Source organism: Enhydra lutris, unplaced genomic scaffold, assembly GCF_002288905.1.
Source record: "Enhydra lutris kenyoni isolate GAN:26980312 unplaced genomic scaffold, ASM228890v2 scaffoldscaffold1, whole genome shotgun sequence".
NCBI classification, from domain to species: domain Eukaryota; kingdom Metazoa; phylum Chordata; class Mammalia; order Carnivora; family Mustelidae; genus Enhydra; species Enhydra lutris.
This window is the reverse complement of record NW_019154085.1, coordinates 67954509-67979448: the sequence shown is the minus strand read 5'-3', so window position 1 is coordinate 67979448 and position 24940 is coordinate 67954509. Positions and strand designations below refer to the sequence as shown.

The 24940-nt window shown below is 37.6% G+C and overlaps 1 protein-coding gene across 1 annotated transcript in view; it reads left to right on the top strand.

Moving 5' to 3' along the window:
* The window catches only part of LOC111141979 (methyltransferase-like protein 8), a 71929-nt gene extending 49093 nt beyond the window's left edge, over window positions 1–22836 (top strand). Inside the window, exons 5-11 of the mRNA XM_022494876.1 lie at window positions 7950–8317; window positions 10743–10792; window positions 15075–15138; window positions 17000–17139; window positions 21180–21286; window positions 21407–21472; window positions 22178–22836. Of these exons, the coding sequence (XP_022350584.1) occupies window positions 7950–8317; window positions 10743–10792; window positions 15075–15138; window positions 17000–17139; window positions 21180–21286; window positions 21407–21472; window positions 22178–22368 (986 nt within the window). The 3' untranslated portion in view covers window positions 22369–22836. The remainder of the gene's footprint in view (window positions 1–7949; window positions 8318–10742; window positions 10793–15074; window positions 15139–16999; window positions 17140–21179; window positions 21287–21406; window positions 21473–22177) is intronic.
* The last annotated feature ends 2104 nt before the right edge of the window (window positions 22837–24940 follow it).

The following is a 24940-nucleotide window of genomic DNA, read 5'->3' as shown; positions in this document are numbered from 1 at the left end:
TGCAGGAACTCTGTCACACTGTTTCTGAGGAAGTATAATTTTGCTTCTTTGCCAGCAGCTGCACAGACATATTTTCCACATTACTCAAGCTTCTGCTAGTGGCCACCTGGATGTAACAGAAAGCGTCAAGCCTAAACAGAATTAAAAGTTATCAGTCATCTTAATTCATTTCCAGGAAGTTAAGAACTATCTCCAGTATATTTCCTGATATGAAAAACCAAGAATTTTTTCATGCTGTCTTGAATATTTGTTTAGGACGTAAATAGATGAGCAGTGCTGATAATGTTCCCTTAAAGTGCTCTGTACTGTACGAGGCTGCCTATTTTGGCCTATTTATGTTAACAATGAACTTGAGTGAAGCTAATGAGAAGGTTATTTTAGAGCCTTGGAAACCGCAGTAAAGGAAAATGACAGTTCCCACAGAACCATAGTGTGACTGAAATAGAAAGGTGGTGACTGGCCTCTCTCTACAGAAGCAGGAAAAGCAGGCTGGAGAGGACTGATGATACTGCTTTGAAGCATTTGGCTTGCTTATTAGCATGTCCAGTCACTTTTGAAGCAAGTGTTCTGGCTGCCTTACTTTACACGGAAGTAAAGATGACATTTTAAAATGGCTCAAAGTGATGCAGGATTCTACTGGGCCCCACCCCGCCCTGGAGCATGACTCAGTGCAGTGAACTTCACACATGTCAGGGAACCGGCACAAGGAGACCCCTCCATGCCGGTAACTTTGTGATCACGTGTAAGCGAGGGTGCTGTGAGGATGGCAGAGAAAGGGAACTTTTGTCCTGAGGAATATATTGAGTGACAGGACGTAACTGAGAGTACATACCTTCCCAACCACCCTTCCTGGCTCCTCCATTCATCGGAGACCATCATGATGGGCAGCAGAAGCCCTAGGCGAGGCTTCCGGTTTGATATTTAGCATCTCTGATGAATACAGGTCAAGGTGAATGGATCTGGTTAAAAGCTCAGCTAGCTGGGGCACCTGGGTGGCTCAGTCGTTGAGCGTCTGCCTTCGGCTCAGATCATGATCCCGGGATTCTGGGGTCGAGCCCCGCATCGGGCTCCCGGCTTGGTGGGAAGCCTGCTTCTCCCTCTCTCACTCCCCCTGCTTGTGTTCCCTCTCTCGCTGTGTCTCTCTGTCAAATAAATAAATACAATATTTAAAAAAAAAAAAAAAAAAGCTCAACTAGCAAACTTTGTGAAAACCCAAAGGAGGCTCTGACCTTGTTCTTATTCTGTGCCTGTTAGGAACCACCATCTCTTCTTATCCAGGAGAGTCCTCAGTCTTTGAAAGAGCACGTTTTCTCCCATCACAGAGCTTTCTATTTGCAGACATATAGCATAAACACTGTCCATTGATCTTATTTCACTGATTTTAATGCCCCTGGGAGGAAATACTGGTGGTTCAGCTATGCTAGCCTCCTCTCTAGCACACTCCTTTTGGTCTCTGTGTGTGTCACTCTCTCCTGTCGCTCCCATTTCTCATTTCTCACCTATTGTCTCAGATGTTGTGAGAACTGAAGTCAGGAAACACCCTCACAGTCTGAAAATAAGAGCTTAAGCATCACCAGTAGTACGGTGTTTTAATGTGAGATAGTTGACATTTCATTCCTGTGATTAAAATGTATAACATCCAAGCTCTCGTGAGCAATTTTTCTTTCACTTAGATGCCCAAATTAATCATTTTAATTCCACATTTCCTTTTGGTAATTTCCTTTAAATTTTATGATAGCTCATATTTCTTTTAAAAGCGGGTTAATTCAGAGAAATAAGGAAAATACATTTGGCAGTTTTGAGTTAACATGATTATATTTTATAATTTCCTAAAAACATCTCCAGTGTGTTATAGCTTAGCTGGTTATTTAGAAAATGTAATGAGTTTTTAAAACTCAGTAACAAAAGCAGCTGCTATTTTTTTTTCCACTTTACTTTAAAATATTCTTGCAAATAGTTACCTATCTAGGATGAGTTGTCTGTGTCCAGCAAAGTGGTAAAAGAATTCCACTGTACCTTACCTTGTGAATTCCTTTACCACTTGGAAGTGTCCTATGTAAAAAAAAAAAAAAAAATAGAGTAGTTGAAAGTTTTGTACACCAATAAATTTAGAGTACTTGTTTTTAAGTCAGCTTTGGTTGTTTAAAATTTCATGCATTACTGTTAGAAATATACTTTTCACAGGGCACCTGGCTGATTCAGTCAGTGGAGCATGTGACTCTTGATTTCAGGGTTGAAAGTTGGGTGCCCCACATTTGAGCCCCATGTTGGGTGTAGAGATTACTAAAAAATAATATCTTAAGTTATATACATATCACACACACACACACATATATATATACTTTTCATAAGAGTTTTCTTTTTTAAAAGGTTTTATTTAATTATTTACTTTAGAGAGATTGAGAACATTTGCTTACACAAGAGTGAGCAGGGGGACGGGGGAGGGAGGGGAAGGAATGTCAAATAGACTAAACGGGCTAGGCCCTGGCAGGGGTGTGGCAGGGGGCTTGATCTCATGACCCCGAGATCATGATCCACACCAGAACCAACTACCCAGGTGCCCCAAGAGTTTTTTCTTAAGTATAGACCACAATGAACTTTCATCAGTGATACGTGGAAATTTCCAACTTTGAGAGCTCAGGTATCTGATGTAATTGATGTGCAAAAATAACTCTAAATTGCTTTTTGTTACATTGTAACAAGATAATTTTTCATAATTAATATTAATTATATCATATATGGCAGATACATAAATGGTTTGATTCAATTTCTTAGTTATGATATTCAGTGTGATTCAGGGTGAATTCTGAATATTTAAGTATAGTTAATATGTCACATTCCCTCTTCCCCTCAGCAGTATTGAATTTAATCAGTGAATAATTGAGAATTTGCTTCATCTGTCTGTTGTTAAACACATTACTACAGCCCTTTTACTGCCATTGGCAAAAACCAATTAACTCTGAATCCACAGCCTAGGAAAATGAAAGGAAAAAACTGCTTCTCCAAGAAAAATTGATCATTGATACACCTGTTTAGAAAATCAGCTGGACTTTTGCATCAACATGGATGGGTCTGGAGGAGATAATGCTAAGTGAAATAAGTTGAGCAGAGAAAGTCAATTATCATATGGCTTCACTTGCTTGTGGAACATAAGGAATAGCATGGAGGACATTAGGAGAAGAAAGGGGAAAATGATGGGGGGGGATCGGAAGGGGAGACGAACCATGAGAGACTGTGGACTCTGGGACTCAAACTGAGGGTTTTGGAGGGGAGAGGGGTGGGAGGATGGGTAAGCCTGATGATGGGTATTAAGGAGGGCATGGATTGCATGGAGCACTGGGTGTTATATGTAAACAATGCATCTTGGAACACTACATCAAAAACTAATGACATACTGTATGGTGACTAACATAACATAATAAAAATAATAATAAAAAAAGGTAAGAAAATCAGTCACTTGCTAAAGAAAAAAAAAATCGGTTGGGAGTTCCTGGCTTGCTCAGTCCAGTAAAGCATGTGACTCTTGATCACAGGGTCATGAATTTGAGCCCCATGTTGAGGGTAGAGTTTACTTTAAAATAAGCTAATAAGTAAATAAATAGAAAATCTTTTGGACAAGATTAACACAGGGCAGATTTGTCCACACTATATTCAACTTTATTGGCCTGAACTTGAAATGAGTTAACAGCAGGTTGAAACTAAATTTTTCACTCATGGTCAGGAGAATAGCTCTTCCACTTCCCGTTATCACAGACACCTTTAAAGTTCAGGAAATTAACTCATATGCTAAAGGTGTTTACGTTGTCTCATAACCATAATTGTGAGTCTGATTGAGCTTCTGTGGCATCTCAGAAGCTGTCACATCTTACTGGGAACTATGAGTTGCCAGCATTGATTGGGATAACTGCTGAGAGCACAACTTTAAAAGCAAAGAACAAAAAAGTTCCAGCCCTTTAGCCTTCACCCCAACCTATGCTGGGTGCTGTTTCTGTTTTGTATCTATCCCACAAGCCAGTCTATTCTCATAGAGCATTTTATGTTTCCCCATTGCTCATCATAATTTCATCATATAATCTTGCATAGCTTTTATTTTATATAAATCAAATGGTGTTTAATTAATTCTGCATTTTTTATCTGTTTTTATGAAGGTTCCCTTCAATCAGCATTATTTTCACAGTTCAGTCATACTGATTTCAGTCATACTGATTATGTCATACTGGAGTTTTAATTTCAGTTTGATGCTTCATAATGAGAGGAAAGTACAAAATAAAAAAAAAACAGGTTATTTTCAGGGATATTTTGAAGAGGTTTAATTTTGATTTTGTTTAGGTTGGCAATGTAGTGTGATGGTTTAGAGCATGAGCTTTATTTATTTAGTTTTTTGAAGTTTATTTTTTTTTTGGTGATCTCTACTCCAGTGTGGGGTTTGAACTCAAAACCCTAAGATTAAGAGTCATATGCTTTTCCGACTAAGCCAGCCAGGTACCCCAAAAACATGAGTTTTTAAGTCCAATAGACATGACCCAGGTCCTGGCTCTAGCTGGGTGACCTTGGGAAATTTTCTGTCTCCTCTGACCTTGAACTTCTTTGTCTGTAAATTGGAATAGTAGTATGTCTGAGAGAGATTATTAGGATTAAATGGGGAAAAAATCCAAGTAAAACATTTGACATAGTACCTGGTACATAATGAACAATATATGTTATTGTTTTTATTGGTATAATGATTGTGTTTGTTTGTTTGTTTGTTTCTCTTAATTCCTGAAGTGTGGGAAATCCTTGGAGAAGGCTTGGAAGTATACAGGTTAGCAGCCCTTGACTGTGGTCTTCCCATAGTAATCAGATCCTTTTTAAAGATTGCATAGTCTAGGGTTGAATCTAGATGCTTGATATATTTGGAATCTGAGCCAGATTCCAGTCCCCTTGCTGCACATTCACCTTCTTTACAAGCTGGAAAAATTAAAACGTAGTAGTACAGGCTCATACTTAAGATCACAGTCTGAGCCAAGATTTTGTAGTTTGTAGAACTGACACTGTTTAATGTTCTCCATAAATTCATGGGGTTTAATAAGAAGGTACATAGACTTTTTAGACATTGAACCTAGAGATACCCTAATTCAACCTCTCATCAAATGAGGAAACTTCATACGCAAGTTGGATGAAGCATTCAACTAAGATTCTGTTTTTATGTGTAAGATGCAGTAAACCTTTCTAAAAGAACGAACTACCTAATAATCATTACATTGTTACCGTTGCTCTAAATTTTCATCTGATTATTATAAATCAGCATAAAATAAATTTTAGAGTTGCAGTGTATAGTCTGTGTGAATATTTTCTGTTAATATCATTATCCTTTAAATTTTAATTGCTGTGGAAGATTATTGTGTTTTGACCTGCATGGCTTGCTTGGTCATTCCTGTGTTGTTGAATATTTAAGTTTTCCTGCCACTTCTTTCTATTTTAAATGGCAGTGCTATGAACATCTTTTCTTTCAAGTTACGGTCCTGCTATTTACGCCCTTCCCCGCAGTTAATTCCTAGGGGAATATTTCCACAAATTAATCAAGGTGTAATACTACATGCTAGTTACTGATAGGTTCAAATTCACCTCACAGTAGCTTGGTATTGAAACTCAGATACTAGAGATTTGACTAATTGTAGTTCTTCTTAGGTGGTTGCTTTTTATTAAACAAATATTTTTTACCAGCATAGAGTGAGTTACAAAGACAGTTTTTAAGGTAGAAAGAAGAAGGTGTGAGAAGACCCTGGGGAAATTTGATAGTTTGCTAATTCCTCCTGAATCTGATTTCAGAATGTTTTTTATTTTCTCACACAGTATAGCAGGTATACTCCAGTTTTTAAAAGTAGAGATAGAACTATTTTAAAGATAATGTATGACATTTTTAGATTAACCATATATGGGCTTCCTTCCATTGGTGCAGATGTGAGCATGTTTTGGACTTAAACTTCACATAGTTCTTTTGTTACAGAGATCTACTTTCATTTCTCAGACCTTAAATACAGATGGGAGTTTCTGTCTTTATAGCAGTGCTGCTGCCGGATACGATTCAGCCTTGATGGGAAGGAAGTCTTGTGGCCAGATGGGTGGAGATCCATGTACAAGGCCATAAAGATAAAAAATGGAAAGAAAAGGAAAACTACAAGGATATCTATAACAAGGATGAACCTGACTGTGGGCAACTGCTTGTTCTGAGGGTTGGAGCTTCTTTAAAATTATGAAAGTATTGAGTCCACTGATTTTATTTGTAATTTAGTTTATTTGGGGGAGGATAGTCACTTCATAAAGATCAAAATTCAAATAATTCTTTTACAAACCCTGGCCCCCAGCCACCCAGTTCCCCTTCCTAGAGGCAGCCAGTATTACTAATTACATGATTTTCCTTCCAGAAGTATTCTGTACATATACAAGTAAATATATGTGTACATGGATTGTGTTTCTGTGTATGCATACGTGTTCTTTATCTTCTCTTTTTTCCTAGCAAATGTTTGTGTCATAGATATGCTCTTCTACACTTTGCTTTTTAATCCAACATGAAATCTTTAAATTATATCAATAGATGGTCTTTTTTATTCTTTGAAAGCACTTTAAAAATGTCACATGTCTGTATTGGGTGAGAGTAATTTCTTTTTTTTTTTTTTTAAAGATTTTATTTATTTATTTGACAGAGAGATAGAGAGCACAAGGAAGCAGAGCAGCAGGCAGAGGGAGAGAGAGAAGCAGGCTCTCCACTAAGCAGGGATAAGCAGGGAGCCCAACTCATTCCAGGACCCTGGAATCATGACCTGAGCTGAAGGCAGCCGCTCAACCAACTGAGCCACCCAGGCGCCCCTAGTGGGTGAGAGTAATTCTTAACCCAGGGATCAGACCTGGTCCATAGTAGCATTCAAGAAATGTTTGTTGAGTGAAGGGATGAAGGAGTAAGTGAATTTATTATTTTATTAATTTAAGGTACAAAGAAAAAGAGGCAGAAAGCTAAGAATTGTCTGAAGTTCTGAGACCGTTGACCTAACCTGACCCTGGGACAGAGGGAACTATAAGGATTAACATCATAAAATGTGAATTTCTTGGGGCACCTTGGTGGCTCAGATGGTTGAGCCTTCTGTTCAGGTCATTGGGATCAAGCTCCATGTTGGGCTTCCAGCTCAGCAGGGAGTCTGCATCTCCATCTCCCTTTTCCTCTCCCTCTGCCTCTCCCCCTGCTCATGCTCTTTCTTTATCTCTCTCTCTCTCAAATAAATAAATAAAACCTCTAAAAAAAATAAAAAACCACTAATTTCTTTTAAAAAGGCATATCTCCTAAGGCTTCATACTAGGAGATGTCAATAGGAAGATTCCTCTGAAGGTGGAGGAAGAATGGGAGGCCCCTAGATTCCAGGAGTTTCAAATGCAAAATAGGGAGTTGGAGTAGATTATTTCAGTGGGTTGTTCTGGCTCTAAGATTATGTCATTTATAATTCTGCAGTTTCCTGACTTATTACCAATTACAAGACACTTGTGTTGAAACTGCATTTATAGAGAAAAAAAATGAGGGGTCCTTCCTTTAAGATGATACAGAGCCCTACAGGTTATTGATGAAAATGTGATTATTAGGAATCCAAGATTCAGACTGTAGAAAGTAGTTTGCAATGATTATATTCCTCACAAAAATTTATTGGCCAAACTCTTGAAGCAGAAGCAGATTTATGGGGATAGAAATTAATACCCCACACACTGACACATTTTGGGAGAATCAATACTCTATAGTGTTAACTTGTAAGAGGCCAAAAAAAAAAATCAGATAAAAACTGTAATATTAAAATTACTCAATAGTAAATATAAATCATAATGTCTGTAATATATTTAACAATATTTATTAAATATATTTAGTTATTAAAATAGTAATAGTAAACATAATTCATAGTAAAATCTTTTTTTCCTTTTTTTTCTTTTAGTTAAGTATGAGAATGAAGCTAGTAAATATTGGAACACATTTTATAAGATTCATAAGAATAAGTTTTTCAAGGATCGTAATTGGCTGTTGAGGGAATTTCCTGAAATTATTCCGGTTGATCAAAAAACTGAACAGAAGTTGCAGGAATTATCATGGGATCATGCAAAAACTAGTGCTGCAGATGGTTTCTCAAGAAGGCACTGCCCTACTATGCCTGAAGAAAACAATCATAAGAAAAGTTGTGGTTCATCACGTAGTCAAAGCAAAGTGGGATCACATTTTTCCAACCTAGAATCTAAAGAAAACAGAAAAGGACCTCTGAAGACAGAATTGTTTCCTGGTAGCAACGCCACTTTCAGAATCCTAGAGGTACTGTCTGGCCGGGGCAAAGATGGGAGGTGGCAAATAGCTTTGAAATGTACATTCCATATGACTTTATTAATAATCCAGATTTTTTTAGGGGGAAATTATCAAATCTAACTAAATAAGTGTTCAGTATACTTCTGTGCATAAAGAATATTTAAAGGACTCTTGTCTATCATCAAGTTCTAAGTTTGGGTTTTAATTTTTTTTTTAATTTGTTTTCATTTCTAACTTGAAGGCAGTTTTAAATTCCAATTAAGGGGCGCCTGGGTGGCTCAGTGGGTTAAGCCGCTGCCTTCGGCTCAGGTCATGATCTCAGGGTCCTGGGATCGAGTCCTGCATCGGGCTCTCTGCTCAGCAGGGAACCTGCTTCCCTCTCTCTCTGTCTCTCTCTCTGCCTGCCTCTCTGTCTACTTGTGATCTCCCTCTGTCAAATAAATAAATAAAATCTTAAAAATAAATAAATAAATAAATTCCAATTAAGTTTTGGCCTTAATTTCTATTTCTTCCTGTTATTAACCCTTTTTAAGTGAACTAGAAATAATGAGATATATAATTAACTGTAATCCAGTATAGATATTGACTTTCTATTTTTAAAAATAAATCTCTTCCTTCTGTTATAAAGGTAATATATATTGATTAGAGAGTTTGCAAAAGAGTAGATAAAAGTATCTACTATCCCACATACAAGGGAGTTAACCACGCTTAACATTTTACTAACTTTTCTCCTTTTGTTTATACAGTTTTATACAGTTGAGCTATACTGTACCTGTATTTTGGGGTTTTGCTTTGTTTTTATTTAACATTATAACATAAGCAACATAAGCAGTTTTTCTATCTTAAAAATTCTCTATAAATATTTTCGTGGCTGCAAAATATTTTCCTATGGAAAGTACTTTAATTCTGCTTATCTGTTTTCACAATACTAGACATTTAAATTGTTTTCAGATTTTCTACAGAAAATATCTTTGGGTATAGACTTTTCTCCATTTTCTTTTATTATCTTGGGTCAGATTTACTAGCTCATAATTTATTTTAAAAATTTAATGCCCTTGGGGCGCCTCGGTGGCTCAGTCGTTAAGCATCTGCGTTCTGCTCAGGTCATGATCCCAGGGTCCTGGGAAGGAGCCCCGCATTCAGGCTTCCTGCTCAGCGAGAATCTTGCTTCTCCCTCTCCACACCCCCTGCTTGTGTTCCCCCCTCCTGCTATGTCTCTTTCTGTCAAATAAAATCTTTTTTAAAAAAAGTTAAAAAAAATTTTAATGCCCTTAGTATATATTGCCAAATCACTTTTTAGGAAGTTGTATTAATACCAATTCATGGCAATGTATGTCTGTTTCATCATACCCTCCTTGGTTAGAATATTCTTATTTTAGGGGCTCAGTTGATTAAGCATCTGCCTTCAGATCAGGTCATGATCCCGGGGTTCTGGGATCAAGTTCCGCATTGGGCTCCCTGCTCAGTGGGTAGTGTGCTACTCTCCCTCTGCCCCTCCCCTTGCTCTTGCCTGCTCTCTGTGTCAAATAAATAAATAAAATCTTTTTTAAAAAGTGTTCTTATTTTAAGTGATTTCCTCTTTGACAGATGAAAATTATACCATGTTTTAATTTGCATTTCTTTGATTGTTAACTAGGTCACATCGTTCTTCAAATGTTTAGAAACTATTTGCACTTCTTTTGTGTTCTGTTTATTTCCTTTGCTTATTTATGTTATTTTTCTTAATGAATACTATCTTTTTACTGTATTTATTGCCAATTTTTAAAAAAGATTTTATTTATTTATTTGACAGAGAAAGAGAGAACACAAGTAGGCAGAGAGGCAGGCCGGGGGCAGGGGGTGGGGAAGCAGTCTCCCTACAAGGAGCAGAGAGCCCAATGCGGGACTCCATCCCAGGACCCTGAGATTATGACCTAAGCCAAAGGCAGAGGCTTAACCCACTGAGCCACCCAGGCGCCCCACCAATTTTTTTTACAGTGTGTTGGTAACCTTTTAATTTGGTTTGAGTTTTGGTGTGTAAAAAATTTTAAATATTTCCATAGTTAAATTTGTCAGCATTATTCTTGTGACTTATTCGATTGCTTTCCAGTTTAGAAAACCCTCCGATTCCTCTGGGGCACCTTGGTGGCTCAGTCAGTTAAGTATCTCTTTCTGGTCCGGTCATGATCCCATGGGCTCCCTGCCCAGCAAGGAGTCTACTTCTCCCTCTCCCTTTGCCCCTCCCCCTGCTTGTGTGCGCTCTCTCTCTCTCTCTCTCTGTCCAATAAATAAATAAAATCTTTTAAAAAACAGAAAGAAAGAAAGACCCTTCAACACCTAGACATCCGGTACATTTCTTTCTAGTTAAAAAAAAAAAAAAAAAAAAAATCTAACATTGGTGAGGAAAATTTAACCTTGTTTTCATGATATTTGTTTATTCTTTTGATTTTTTTAGGTTGGCTGTGGAGCTGGAAATAGTGTTTTTCCAATTTTGAACACTTTACAGTGAGTCTTAAAGTTTTCTCTTGCAAAATTTTACATATGTATGGGGCGTTAAGAAATTCTGGAAAAATGTCATCTATATGCCAGTAGTATTCTTGTTCACATATAAACAATGGCTTAAACAACTTTCAAAAGCATTGTCTTAGTCCTAGTGTCAAATTTTGTGTGAATTAGGAATTACTCTGAAAAGAGTGTTTCACAGCTGTGGGTTGAAGTAATTTTTTAAGCTTGTGTGTGTGTGTGTGGATGAGAGAATAAGAAAAGAACCAGAGATTTGACCGTTCCACTAAGCTGTGAATTGCTAAACTTCAGAATTCCATTTGCTCCTCCAGGTCTGTAGGAGCCATTTCCCACAGAGAGAATTGAATTTAAAGATTATACTTTAACCTCATTTTATTTTGTCATCACTTCTGGAGCCACACCCAGTATTAAGACTTCCCTTTGTCCAGTGGTTGTCTCTAGACTTGGAATTGTTTAGAGGTAACAGCAACTAACCCTAAGACAAAAAAAGCAGGTGTAGATAATAGGGACAGAGGTGTTCTCCTAATGCGTCCTTCCTGTTCACCGCCTCACATATGTGTTGTAGTATTTCCATGATGAAGACAACACTCCTCACAAAGATTTTTCTAGCACTTGTACCTGGGGCTGGTCTTTTTTCTTTTTTTAAGTTTACACAGTAGCTTTCACATTATTTTTCCATTATAAAATTGACATGAGCACATTGCAGAACATTTCCATTAAAGGAGAGGAGGGTGGGAATCACCCATCATCCCCATCACCCTAACATAGCTGCTGTCAGCATTTTTGTTATAATTCCTTTCAGTCTTTTCTCTATGTGTATTTTAAATTTTAATGATGGTTTTTTTTAGCTTTTCCTTATGAAAATGTGAAAGCATTCAGAAAAGTAAAGAGTAATAACAGTGAATTTTCACAAACCCACCACCTTGATTTAACAGTTAACACAATGCCAACATCATGACACTTTATTTTTAAATACTTGTGGTGTATCTCCAAAAAAAAAAATCAGTACATTCTTCATTACTATTCTAAACCTAACATAATAAATAGTAATTTCCTAATACCATTAGATTACCAGTTAAAGTGGCCAGGCAGAAGTGATAGTGGCAAATTTGCAGTTCTGAATGACCTTTCTCTTTTCATACTTATTTTCTTTGTTTTCCCTTTTCCCCATTTCTGGACCAATATTTCCTGCTGTTTTATACCACATACTCAGTTTCCTTCACCCCAGTAACTTCTGACCTTACAATACAGATAAATTTACTACTTTGGCAATTGATAATGAATTGCTTTATGACTCATCTCAAGGTATTATTTAGCATACCATTTCTTTAAGTCTTGTCTCTCCAACCACTGCATATATTCCTTGAAGTAGAAAATATATTTTATCCTAATCTGATTTTCCAGGTAACCTAACAGTGCAATACAGGTAGTTAGAGCTCAATACATATTGGATAATATCTCTGAATTCCTAGTTGTTCTATTTTTCCCTCTTCTCCCTCCAATGAATGATTGCAAGCACTTTTTTCCTCACTCCCTGATACTTCTTGGCTGTTTTGTTTTAATCATTGTAGCTTGATAACCTAAGATAATTAATTAATTTTTAAAAGGCAATCAGTGATTTTTTTTTTTCGGCTTCCAAAGGGAGAATTAGACTTTTTTCCCCACCTAAAAAATTATGTTTTATTACTTTTGGAGACTATAGGATTAATATTTTACATTTTCTGAATACTTTACCATCATTAGACCTCTGGAATTGAGAGGTCATATCATTCTCCAAGGATCATTTAATGCTTAAACCCCCCTGCCAAGAGAGTGGTGTGGTGGTAGTAGTGATATTTACACCTGCTTCCTGGGAGCAGGGCCAAGGCAGTCAGCTGATTTTACAGAAAAGCTCTGGAAAGTCATTGGGTGGTCATAAGACCTCAGCTTGGGCTGCTATTGCACTGGGAATTCAGTCTCAGAGGTCATGCTGCTGTCCTGGTAGGACACATGGCAAATGGCACATGCTTTCCTTTAGCTACTAGACTATTCTGTATCTTGTGGGTGTTTAGCAACCAGTGCCCAAAGGTTGACTGCATACCTTTTATAAGGAGCTAGATGTGCTAGTGTCCAGAGAAGCATTTTGAGTTATATGGAAGTTTTTACAGAACTGTGATAAGTTCTTAAGTTTTTAAGTTCCTAGAAGGCAGAGGCAGGTCTTCCTATAATAATAATATGATGGTTATAATAAAAATAATAGCAATAGCAACAACAGTTATAACAATGACTAACATTTAGCAGGTGCTTACTCTGAGTTTGGCACCTTTTTGGAAACTTATATGAATTGCTCCAATCCTTACAATGACCTTAGGTGCCATATTTATCTCTGCTTTATAGATGAGGAAATGGAGTTACAGAGAAATTAAGTAACTATTCCAAGATGATACAACTGAGTGGTACAGCCAGGATTCAAACCATAGGCAGTTTGGTTCCAGAGCCCTTGCCCTTAGCCATCATATTACATAGGGCTATATGCATGTGAGTGCTTCCTGAGAAAAGTTCAAACACATGTGACCGACCACCCAGGAAGTTAGGGGTCACAAATATATGGATTTCATAGGAAACAGTAGGGGTATCGGCTGGAGTAAAGCACTGTTTTTTATATGGGACGGATGAAAAAGGCAAGCAGCGCAAGTCATAACCAAATCCTATTCATCATATTTTAACTAATCTTAAATTAAATGTAAATCCCCAATGCCACAGAATTAATGCATTATACATGAATGTAGTATCCATCAATGGGTAGCATTTAAGAGTATAATCTGAACCTGGGTGGGATTTTATTTGTAGAATACATATTTGTGTTTGTATTTCATATTTATTTAGTAGTTCTCCTTGCTTGAAATGTCTCCTGAACCAAATTAGAAGTTCTAATTATGTGTTTTAAGGCCCACTTATATAACCTGCTACATACTGGCTTGAGCTCTCAGGATCAACTCTGCTTCTTATCCCTGGCATAGGACTCCCATCTCTAAGCCCTTATACCATTTACCCTTCTCCCCACTCAGCAATGCTATTCCCCTTCTACAAAATTCTGAAGACTTACACCTTTGGAACTCTGCCCGATCCACAACCCTATAAAAGCTATATAAAACCAGTCATGTCCTCAGCTAGGCTATAAAACCCACAAGAGCCAGGACCAGAGTTAAATTATTGTTTAATGACAAACTAATCTCTTTCTGTGATTCATACATGGTATTAAGTAACATGATGCAAGGATTATTTGATACCATCATACTAGGGATGATCAGGAAGGGTACTGGTCCACAAAATTCAGAGTATATGTGTGCCCATGAGTAACCACGATCCAGACATTGTAACTGAATTTTAGGTAAAGGCCAAATAGAACTTGTCTACAAGTTCAGTGGAGGCCACTTAAAACTATTCAAGACTTTGATATGTATAAACATCCCCTGCCAAAAAATGACTGACTTTAAATTTATAAATAAAATAACTGAGTATTAAAGAAGTTAAGTCAAATTCACAGAGTTAATAAATGGAAAATTCAGGATTTAAACACAGGTCTATTTGGCTCCAAAATATATACTTTTACTATTTACTAGACAATTTCATTTACTACCTTGTATTCTAATGTTTCGTACATAAATGAGGCTAATAAATGTTTAGAAGTTGTGTTTACATATATATATATATATATTTATGTTTCTGTTCCATTAGGGGCATCAGAGCCTCTCTGAGAGGGTCAAGAACCAAATGAGTTGTACACAGAGAAAGGGGACTGAAGCACCAAGGACACAGGGGTCTGAGAGTCCTTGCACACGGGTAGAACTTGACTAAGCTATGAAGGAGCTATAGGCCTTACTGGCTGGAGGCACAGAAGAAAGAGTGTGGGGAGATGGGGGGAGCAGGAGAAAGATGGAGCAGTGATGATGGATAGCTTTGGAGGTTTCCCATGTGAGAGTATGATGGGATGTAAGGGTAGGTAGCCTTACATAATGGAGAACTTCAAAAGCAGGACAGGAATTTGAAAGTTACCCTGTAATTAATGGTAAGCATTTGAGACAATGCTATTTCAGAAGCAACATGAAGGCACCCTTATGCCACTATAGAGAATAATGTCTAAAAGGAAGAAACAACAATCCAAGTGTCATCCAAAATTCTATTAAAGAAATACTTTTTAACAAGTTCAAGCCTACAGTTTCCTTTCTTCTGTAACCTGAGCATAGATTAACTCTAGATTTAAATATTGGTTTCATTTTCATAGGAATGTTCCAGAATCCTTTCTTTACTGTTGTGATTTTGCTTCCAGAGCTGTGGAGCTAGTAAAGGTATGCTTCATATTTTCTTTAAGGAGAGCCAGGTAAGGATCTAATTCATTTGCTGCTGCTGTGATATTTTTGAAATATTTCAAATGTTATCTGTGACCATTTTTAACCGAGCTTTTACTATTTCTGGGAATCATATCATCAGCTGATACCTAAGGTATCACCTTAAAATGATAGAAGTTGTTTTGTATTTAAAATAAAGTTGAAGGCATTGGTACACCCAGAAAGGTCAACAGGTCCTACAAGGTGATCTTTTTTTTTTTTAAAGAGCGGGGGGAGAGAGAGAGAGAGAGAGAATCTTATTTATTTATTTATTTATTAGGGAGTACATGCACACAAGCTGGAGGAGGGGCAGAGGGAGAGGGAGAGAATCTCAAGCAGACTCCCTGCTGAGCGTGAATTCCCAACGTGGGTCTCATCAGCCCTAAGACCATGACTTGAGCTGAAACTAAGAGTCACACACAACCAACTGAGCCACCCAGGTGCCCTGGGGAGAGAATTTTAAGTAGGATCCATGCCTTATGTGGAGCCCAACACAGGGCTTGATCTCAGTATGGGGCTTGATCTGAGAACCTGGAAGTCATGACCTGAACTGAAACCAAGAGTCAGATGCTTCACCATGAGTTACCCAGATACCCCCTACAAGATGATCTTATTCATATTTATGTCCCTAGATCCCTGTACACAGTCTAACATGTAAGAGGTACTCATTAAATTAAAAATTATGACATTAAAAAAAATTGAGAAGGCATATAATACAAGTGTAAACTGTCCTAGACTGTTGGAAAAGCAGTGGGGAGCCTGGACTTGTTTGACCAATCCCCAAAAGCTAGTAAGCATTACCTTAGCAAAAAGTATTTTTAGGAGATGGGAAAGGAATGGAAATTCTGCTAACAGAAATGTATAGTCAGTACATGGAACTTAATTTCTGATATTGAGTAATAGTTAATCATGGTAGACATTTTCTAAAATACTGAAAAGCCTAAACAGAGAGATAAAATTCACCTATAATCACACTTCTTAGAGTCCTATGGTGAATCAAGGTTAGGTATTTTGGTATATATCCTTCTGGTATTGTTTTATGGGCAAATTTGTGTGTATGTATGTTCTAATTTTTTTAAATAACAGCCTTTATTGAGATACAGTTCACACACCATGGAATTCACCACTTTATACAATTCACTGATTTTAGTATATGTACGAAGTTGTGCTATCATTACCATTATCTAATTTTTGATTATGTAGTAGAGGGTATTTGTATTTTAAGCCAAAGGAGGCATGGAACAAGCAGTAGGAGAGAGAGCTGAGGACCATCTCAGTGCCTCTGAAATAATATATGGTAGTCTTTCAACAATGTTGCCTACTGACTCAAAGGCCTGCCCTATTCCTCTTTTTATCTTTTATTTTTTTAAGTTTCTGGACCTTTTTTTTTTTTTAAGATTTTATTTATTTGACACACAGAGAGAGAAAGCACAAGCAGGAGGAGTACCAGGCAGAGGGAAAGGGAGAAGCACACTCTCCACTAGCAGGGAGCCCAATGCGGGGCTCAATCCCAGGACCCTGGGATCATGACCCAAGCCTAAGGCAAACACTTAGCCAACTGAGGCACCCAGGTGGCCCCCATTCCTCTTTCTAAACTAAAGAGGGATTGTGAAGAATGCTATGAGTCCAAGCACAAGACTTAATTTTTTGTGGCAGCTTGAAATAAGCTTACAGAATACTGAATCTGAAATAAAGTGCATCCAGATTTACAGAGGAAAAAGGCACTAGGAGAAATATAAAGTTTGACCTTTTTATTTTAAGAAAAATGCTAGAAGTCTGCTAACTGCTTTTTCCCCCCCTTTTTATTCCTTTATCATGATAGTTGCACTCGTCCTACAGAGCAGCCCAGTGTTGTGCCTTTGTTCATGACATCTGTGATGAGGGCTTACCTTACCCTTTCCCAGATGGGATACTGGACGTCATTCTCCTTGTCTTTGTGCTCTCTTCCATTCATCCTGACAGGTAACCAAAGACAGAAGGGCAAAGCAATGTGTAAAGCCCCTTTATCAGTTGTAGTTTTCAGAAATATAAAAAAAAAGTGACAATTCTTGAATTTATGATTTAGTGAACTACACTGTGTAGAACATGCAGCCTTTTAAGTGCAGTTTTTCCTTTCTTCAGACTTGGGGAAAGAAACTGGCCAAACTGCTTCATTAGTGAGCTTTCTATCACTGTCAGAGAAGTGAGCATTCTCTGGCTAGACACATACCTATTAAAAGTGACGGTGCTTCAAGGAAATTACAAATTCAGAACAGCCTAATAGACTCCCAAGAGGGAAATTGTACTTGGTGATCAGAAACAAACATCTTTGATTTAGTATCTTACCGAATGTTCGTGAAGAGGTGGGCTGTGAATCTGTTTGGTTTCACACTGGTCTGTCGACAGGCTTTAAAAATTTTGTGTTAAAGAAGTTCTCCAGGGAATTAGAGGTACTCAAGATTTGCTAGATTAACCTTGGACCTTTATCATCTAAGATTGGCCATTGCCATCATTTAAATATTTATGACTTAAATTTTTTGTTCATACATTGTTTTGAAATAGCGACATAGCTTTTGTCCAGAGAGGAAACAGAAAGAGATACTACCAGCTGTTAAAATGATCACCTCTCTTAAAATTCTGCCACCTCACTTGTATTAAGGCACACGTGTGGTGGCAAGGGTTGTGCATGTGTAAGTTTTCTTAAAATTGGATTTTCTGCTGAGGCAGTAGATTCAACCCCGAAAATTTCCTCTGCTGGTAGAGACTTGACATCAACCAGTCTTTGTTTGATGAGTGTGACCCTTTCCCAAAGAAACCGAGTTAACGTGTGCTTTTCCCTTTGCAATTACAAACTCACTAGGACCCTTTATAGTCTTTTTACCTCTTATTTAGAGATGAGCACTTTGATTGCTTGTTGAAAGACAAATTAAATTTCCAAATAAATCCGAATGAAACATATTTTTGCACCTGGTGAGACATATCACATTCCATGAAGCCACTTTTTCCTCCCACTTTCTATAATCTGTGTCTTTCTGCTAATCTGTTTAGAATATTGGCATCATTCAGGTACTGGTAGAGAGATGTCATCTATGTATTTTGTTTCATAGTTAAAAGAATGAATAGTTAAAAGGATGGAGTAGGTGGTTAGAGAACAAGATTTTCTATTTGACACCTATAACAGGAAATGTTTAAATTCCAAATAAGACCACAAAAACTCTACTTAAAATTAGTTTAGATAATGTATTTTCTCATGATTTGAACTGAATGTTAAAAAGAAGGGGAAGCAGATGTCTTGGAAAGATTACTGTTATTCTACAGTATGTTCATTCTATTTATTTATTATAAAATAAATTCAGATGTATCCTGCCCCTAGCCACTTTCTTACCTATATAGAAATGATCTGAAAATAGGTGAGTAAGTAGAAGGAAGGCAGTAGTAAGTGAAAAGACAGTATCTTTAGGGTCATTTGGGACTCTGGTGGTATATTCAGCCCTGTGGAAGTTTTAGAAAAGTGGCTTCCTACCAGCTTGAAAAATCCATGCACAAATGAATGGCAAGCAGTTCTGCTAGACCTTGAGACTGGGGGATCCAGCTTAAATGGGAATAAACCATAAGAGGCTAAAAAGAAGAGCTAACTGTCCTTACCACTGAAATAAAAGAAAGTACAATATGTTTACCACAGATCCAAGCATAGAGTAGGCAATCAATAAATACTCCTTTTTTAAATCTCTTTTTTTCCTTTTCCTCACCTTCCATCTAGAGGTAGATGAGGATAGCAGAGTTGGCCCAAGGCAGAAAAAGAAAAGGGGCCCTCTCCCGTTTCTTGTCTTGTCCATCTCCCCCAGCCCACGCTCCCCTGCAGTCCTCAGGAACTGGTTCTGGAATTTGGCACCAAGCCAAGCAAGGTGGGCTGATGAAGAAAAGCAGCCCCCACCGTTGCCTTTACCTACAACCCCAGATGTTAAAGGATAGTTGGGAAGAAAGGATTTGCAGAGGGAGATGGCTGCATTTTGAAATATCTGGCTGTTTATTTTTCTGCATTTATGTTTCATACTTTGTTTTAGTAGTAATTGCAGAAAGGTATTCTCTGTACATAAGACATTTATCCTGAATGCGAATATTTTAAGGTTTAGATATGGTTTTCTTTAATTGCTGAACTCTAAAGCCATAAACAGTGTGAAAATAACCTCTAACAAAATAAACAAGGAAAAAGACTTTTCTTTTTTTCCCTTTCATGTACTTATGTTCCAATTTTTTAAGAGAGCATTTCATCTAATTTTGCCACCTCTTTATGTTATATTTCTATCTTGTTTTCATAGTGACTTTCATTTTCTCACTATCTACTTCCTTCATAACCTGACATAAATCTGGCTTTTCTCTCCTTTATTCCACTGAACATTGTTTTAATTGGAAGGAATTTACAGATTATCTGATGCAAACTCCTCATTTTTAAAATAAAATCTAGAAGCTTTAAGTAGCGTGGATAAAGCAGAGATAGCTAGGACTCAGCACACGGGCTTCCATTTACCATTCTCTGCTCAGGGCAGACACTCATAACTGATTTTGTACCCTGATTGTCATTCCCACTGAGCTCTGTAGGCAGCCAATGTCAGTCACTCGGCATGGATATGAGATCTGAAATCTTTGCCATCTCTGACCCATAATCACACATAAGACCATGAACATTTAACCAAAAACATTAAGTCAAGAGCAGTCACAAGGGGTTGTATTTGATTGGGAACCAGATGAAAAGAATAAATAATAAAAGAAAGTAAGTAAAGGCTTCCCAGTATTGAGCTGGGGCTTGGAGTGTGAATAGAATTTAAATAGGCAGAAAATAAGAGAGAATTCTTTGAGGGGAACCACGTGAACAAAGGCATGGATTGCTTCAGAGCCAAGCTTGGAACAGTTAGGGCAGAGTTGATGCTTCACATTAGGGTATAGTGGGAAAGATGTTGGAAAGATTGAGGCCGGTTGAAGGAGATCTTAAGAGCCCAGCTAAGAAATTGAGATTTTATCCTATGGATTAAAATCATGAACATTTTTGAGCAAAGGGATGATTTGACAAAACCATCATTTTAAGTAGAATAATTCCTCACTGATATGCAGGAAGAATTAACAGGGGAATAATAAAGGATGTTAGAAAGTATTCTGTTTCCAGGCCTAAGGAGGTAGCAATTTGTACTAAAGGACTACAAAAGGGAAACAAAAAGGAGACAAAACATCATTTAAAAAAAGAAGACCTAGAATAGGATGACCACGTGGTTGTGGAGAGACTCGTGAAAGAGGAGGAAAAGAAAAGGGATTAAAAATACCTCTGAGGTATGGGGCACCTGGGTGGCTCAGTGGGTTAAAGCCTCTGCCTTCGGCTCGGGTCATGATCCCAGGGTGCTGGGATCGAGCCCCTCATCGGGCTCTCTGCTCAGCAGGGAGCTTCCTTCCTTCCTCCTCTCTCTCTGCCTGCCTCTCTGCCTACTTGTGATCTCTCTCTGTCAAATAAATAAATTTTTTAAAAAATCTAAAAAAAAAAAATACCTCTGAGGTGTAACACTTCAGTGAATGAGGGCACCTTTGAACTAAATAAAGAAGAAGGGGCTAGTTTTGGAGGAAACGTGATCTCTGTTTAGATATGTGCAATTTGGGATGGCTCCACCATATTTTTTATCTTGCAAGGAAAATGAAGTGACTTCAATGTTTATCTGCCTTGGGACTACCGTAACTTGATAGAAATACCAGGAACCATCTATGTAGTTTTGCAGTGCAGCTTTGACATCATCAAGCTCTGCGAAGACACCACTCAGTCATTTGGGTGATTTATGCTCTAGGTCTTCTGAGTCTAATCGTTTAGCAAGTTTTGGTATCCATTTTCCTTTCTGTACAAAATATTTTTGGTTTCATCGCCCTTAGGTTTGTGGTGAGATTTTTTTGGCCCCATGGAACTTTCCTTATTTTATCTTTAAAAAGGTTAAATGTGTCATGTAAAGCAAGACTTCTTCAGATAGTATCTTGCTTTGTTTTCAAAGGATGCAAGGCGTTGTAAACCGACTGTCCAACTTACTGAAACCTGGAGGAGTGCTATTATTTCGGGATTATGGAAGATATGATAAGACTCAGCTTCGTTTTAAAAGGGGTATATTCAGTTTGGAATTCTTTTCATGTGTTTTAAAAATGCCTTGTTTATATTTTATGTCACGTTTCTGTTTTGTTTTAAGGAATACTAAGTTTCTCTGATCACAATTATGTTTTTCAGGACATTGCTTATCTGAAAATTTTTATGTTCGAGGAGATGGTACCAGAGTATATTTCTTTACAAAAGGTATGCTTATCTCTAAGGGAAAGTAATTAGCTGTAAGAACTCTCTTTGGTTACTCTGTAACCACACTATAACTGTTCTATGTGAAAGCTCGAAAATGGCCTTTTTGTCTTTTAATCTTTTTCCAGTTGAAACTGCTTTAAAGAATCGCTTGTTTCATTCTTATAGCCAAGTGAAGGTGTAGTCTGTTCCATTTTGGAAATACTGTTAGCTCAGATATAGAATAAAATGATGACATACCACAGCCAGAGGAGGGAACTTGATTTTAAGAGTCCATGGAAAATTACTTATCTCTTGTCAATTTCTCATTTTTAAAAAAGTGTTTAAAATGAATTCTCCACTCAAGGATTTTCTCCAAACTTATGTGAGTACTTTTATAATGTGCCATTTGGGGTCTCTGGAAACAAAAAAAAACCTCAGAACAGAGGGCACCTTTCAAAATATTGAAATCTGCAACCAGTAGTATTGTATATCTGTTTATGCCTGCCATATTAAGCTGTTCATACTTGGTGTATTTCTGTGAAGTAGAAGAAATCCATTTGGTTTTACAGGTTTCCTTAACCAGTTTGTACCGGGGAGTCTCTTAGTATAACTGAAATTTAGATGGTCAGTCATTCCATTAATATTCCATTGTTCCTGACTGTCCCCCTGTCTCCCACCACCATGCACCAGTCACATATACATTTGATTGCCATTTTTGTCTCACAGGGGAAGTCCACAATATGTTCTGCAAGGCTGGGTTAGACGAGAAGCAAAATCTGGTTGATCGTCGTTTACAAGTGAATAGGAAAAAACAAGTGAAAATGCACCGAGTGTGGGTTCAAGGCAAATTCCAGAAACCATTACACTTGACTCAAAAAACCTCCAAGTTGGGATTTTCACTCCTTTCTCATGGCTGAATCATGAGGATTACACTGTACAAAGACTTCTGTAGATCTTTCATTTTTGAAAGGACAACCAGAAGAAAAGAGAATTTGTATATCCTGCTGTTTATCATGGGTGAGCTCTTTTGTTTAAGCACTCGTAAATGATTTGGAAGAGTGTACCATATTCTGTGTTTTCAAAGCTTAATGTGCTCAAGCTTGTTTGTGTTTATGTCTAACCATTTTGTTTGTTCTCTGAAATTTATAAGCTTTCAATTAAATTACTGCTATAAGTCAGATGATTCTGAGAAACCATACCCTGCCATTTTTTAGAAGTGCAAAAAAAACCATTTGTTTATGTGTTAGTCTAATATAGTTAAACTCTCTTCCTCTCTTATCTGATAGCAGAGAGACAGTACTCCTTGTTTCCCCCGCAAGTCACAAGGCCTAGGTGAATTTTTTTGTTTTCTCCTTTTCTGTTTACCCCAAAACTTTTTTTTTTTTAAATTCAGAGACTAACGTCTGAAATAGAATTTTAGTTTCTGTTTCCTAAAATTGGGGAAGTATGACCCATGCTAACATTATTTTCAGGCTATTATTAGGTGTACAAGTTGTTGTAAGCTCTCTTTAAGTCAACTGTTATCCCCCCCCGCCAAAATTCTTATTACCACCTTGCCTCAAAAAGGATATAAGTTGGCTTTCAAATTGCACTTTGTAAAAATGGAGTTTCTAAGATTGGTTTTTCATTTGTCGTACAACATAGCAGAGTACTGAGTACTTTACATTGTGCTAAATTATATGGACTAATACAATAAATACAGACCCAGCCCTGTCTTCAGAGAGCATAGATAGGATCTGGCTGTCAAAGCAAAACATGCACATCCCAAGCCTCTAAATCACAATCTCAGATAATATATAAACAGGTACTCAAATAGGGAACCTAGCAGCTAGCAGACTTTGAGCCACAGAAATCTAGAAGAAATGGAAATCTCTTGAAGGACTACCATTGGAAAAATTGAGTTCCCACTCTTTTTCCTTTTTGAATGCACTTAAAATTCAGTTTTCGGAAGAATGTGATTGGTCTAACTTGGGTCATGGATTCATCTCTCGACAGTTTGGGGCAGGGAAGCTTCACTGATGGTGCCACCTGAATGTATGGAGGTGCAGGAAAGTTCCTCAAAGGAAAATGAAGACACTGTTATCAAAAGAAAAAAGGAGAGATGCTGCCTGGTCACAAACAGCGTGTCCCAGAGTAGTGTTAGTGGCAGCGATAGTGGTTCCAAAGAGAAAGATTAGTTGGTGGGAAGGAAGGGGGAAACATCAGGTTCTGGGGGGCAGTAGGTGTCAGCCTAGTCCCTGATGGGGAGAAGACAAGTGTGTTTGGTGTGGGCCATTCCCTATGATGAATTGTGGAGAAAAGATGGGGTAGGAGTCAGCTGCTAGACAGCCTTGAATAGAGGGCACATTGGCTTCTAGTCTCTAGTCTGGAGCAATCCGAGGTTAGTTTGTTTCTGTTTTATCCTACTCATGTTATAAATACATTTAGAGAGATTGAGGCATCCCATATGGAATGGAATGCAGTGAGGCCAGACATCGGGGCAGGAAGACCACATAAAGGGTTTTGCATACACTTGCCTTGGGGGCAATTCCTCAGAAGTACAATATCAAGCTTTCTGTTTACATGGCATCAGTCAATAAATGCAGAAGTTAAAATGTGCCTGAGACTCTTCACTCAGTTGTATTTCATAATTAAAGTATACATTTAAAAGCCAAACTAGTCCTGAAAGTATTACATTCAACAAGGACAGTTAAACAAGTTAATGTCGCTATGGGAACCCCAGCAGATCTTCTTGTGCCTCAATTTAAAAATCGTGGCCTAAGGTGGTTTTAAAAACAACAGAAGGTAAAATCATTCTCACATTCTCACACATGTAAATTGTACACTCTCTCTCTCAGTCCTAAATAGCAGTTTAAAGCCAGGCTTTTGACTGGCAGAGTAAAATTCAGCTTTGTGTCTTTCTATAATGTATTATAGCATGTAGTTAACCTTTAGAAACTTCAAAAATACATCAGCCAAATTTGGACTGTGAGACACAAACTGGGCTCTTCTGGACTCTGTCTAGCATAGACCTCCCGTGCCACATGGCTACTCGGTAGGGCCATTTCTACAAGTGTCTTTCCACTTGTCTGGTCAGTCTTTTCTCTTGCTTAGCCCACCTAAATCAGCCCCCTACTTAAAGTTTGCTGCTAGACAAAATACAGATTTTTGGGGTATTGGGGGTGGGGGGGAGAAAGACCTGATTTGGAATATTGCCTGTAGGTATTAAAAAATCATGAAGTGTTGCAAATGTATCTGCCTGGATATTAGTTTAAAATATTTGGTAGCTGCATGAAATTCTTATTTTTTCTGCATGGACATAAAGCTAGGACCAGTTAGTTAGACAGAATTTGAGATTTAAAAATTCATCTTCTGAGGGAGCTGAATTTCAAAAGGACCATTTTCTTTCTAACAGAAAAAGATGTTCCTTCATCTTCTTACGATACAGAAACAATGAAATATTCTATATTAAAAATGCAGCCTCTTTTCTCTCCACTTCTAAAAATTCGC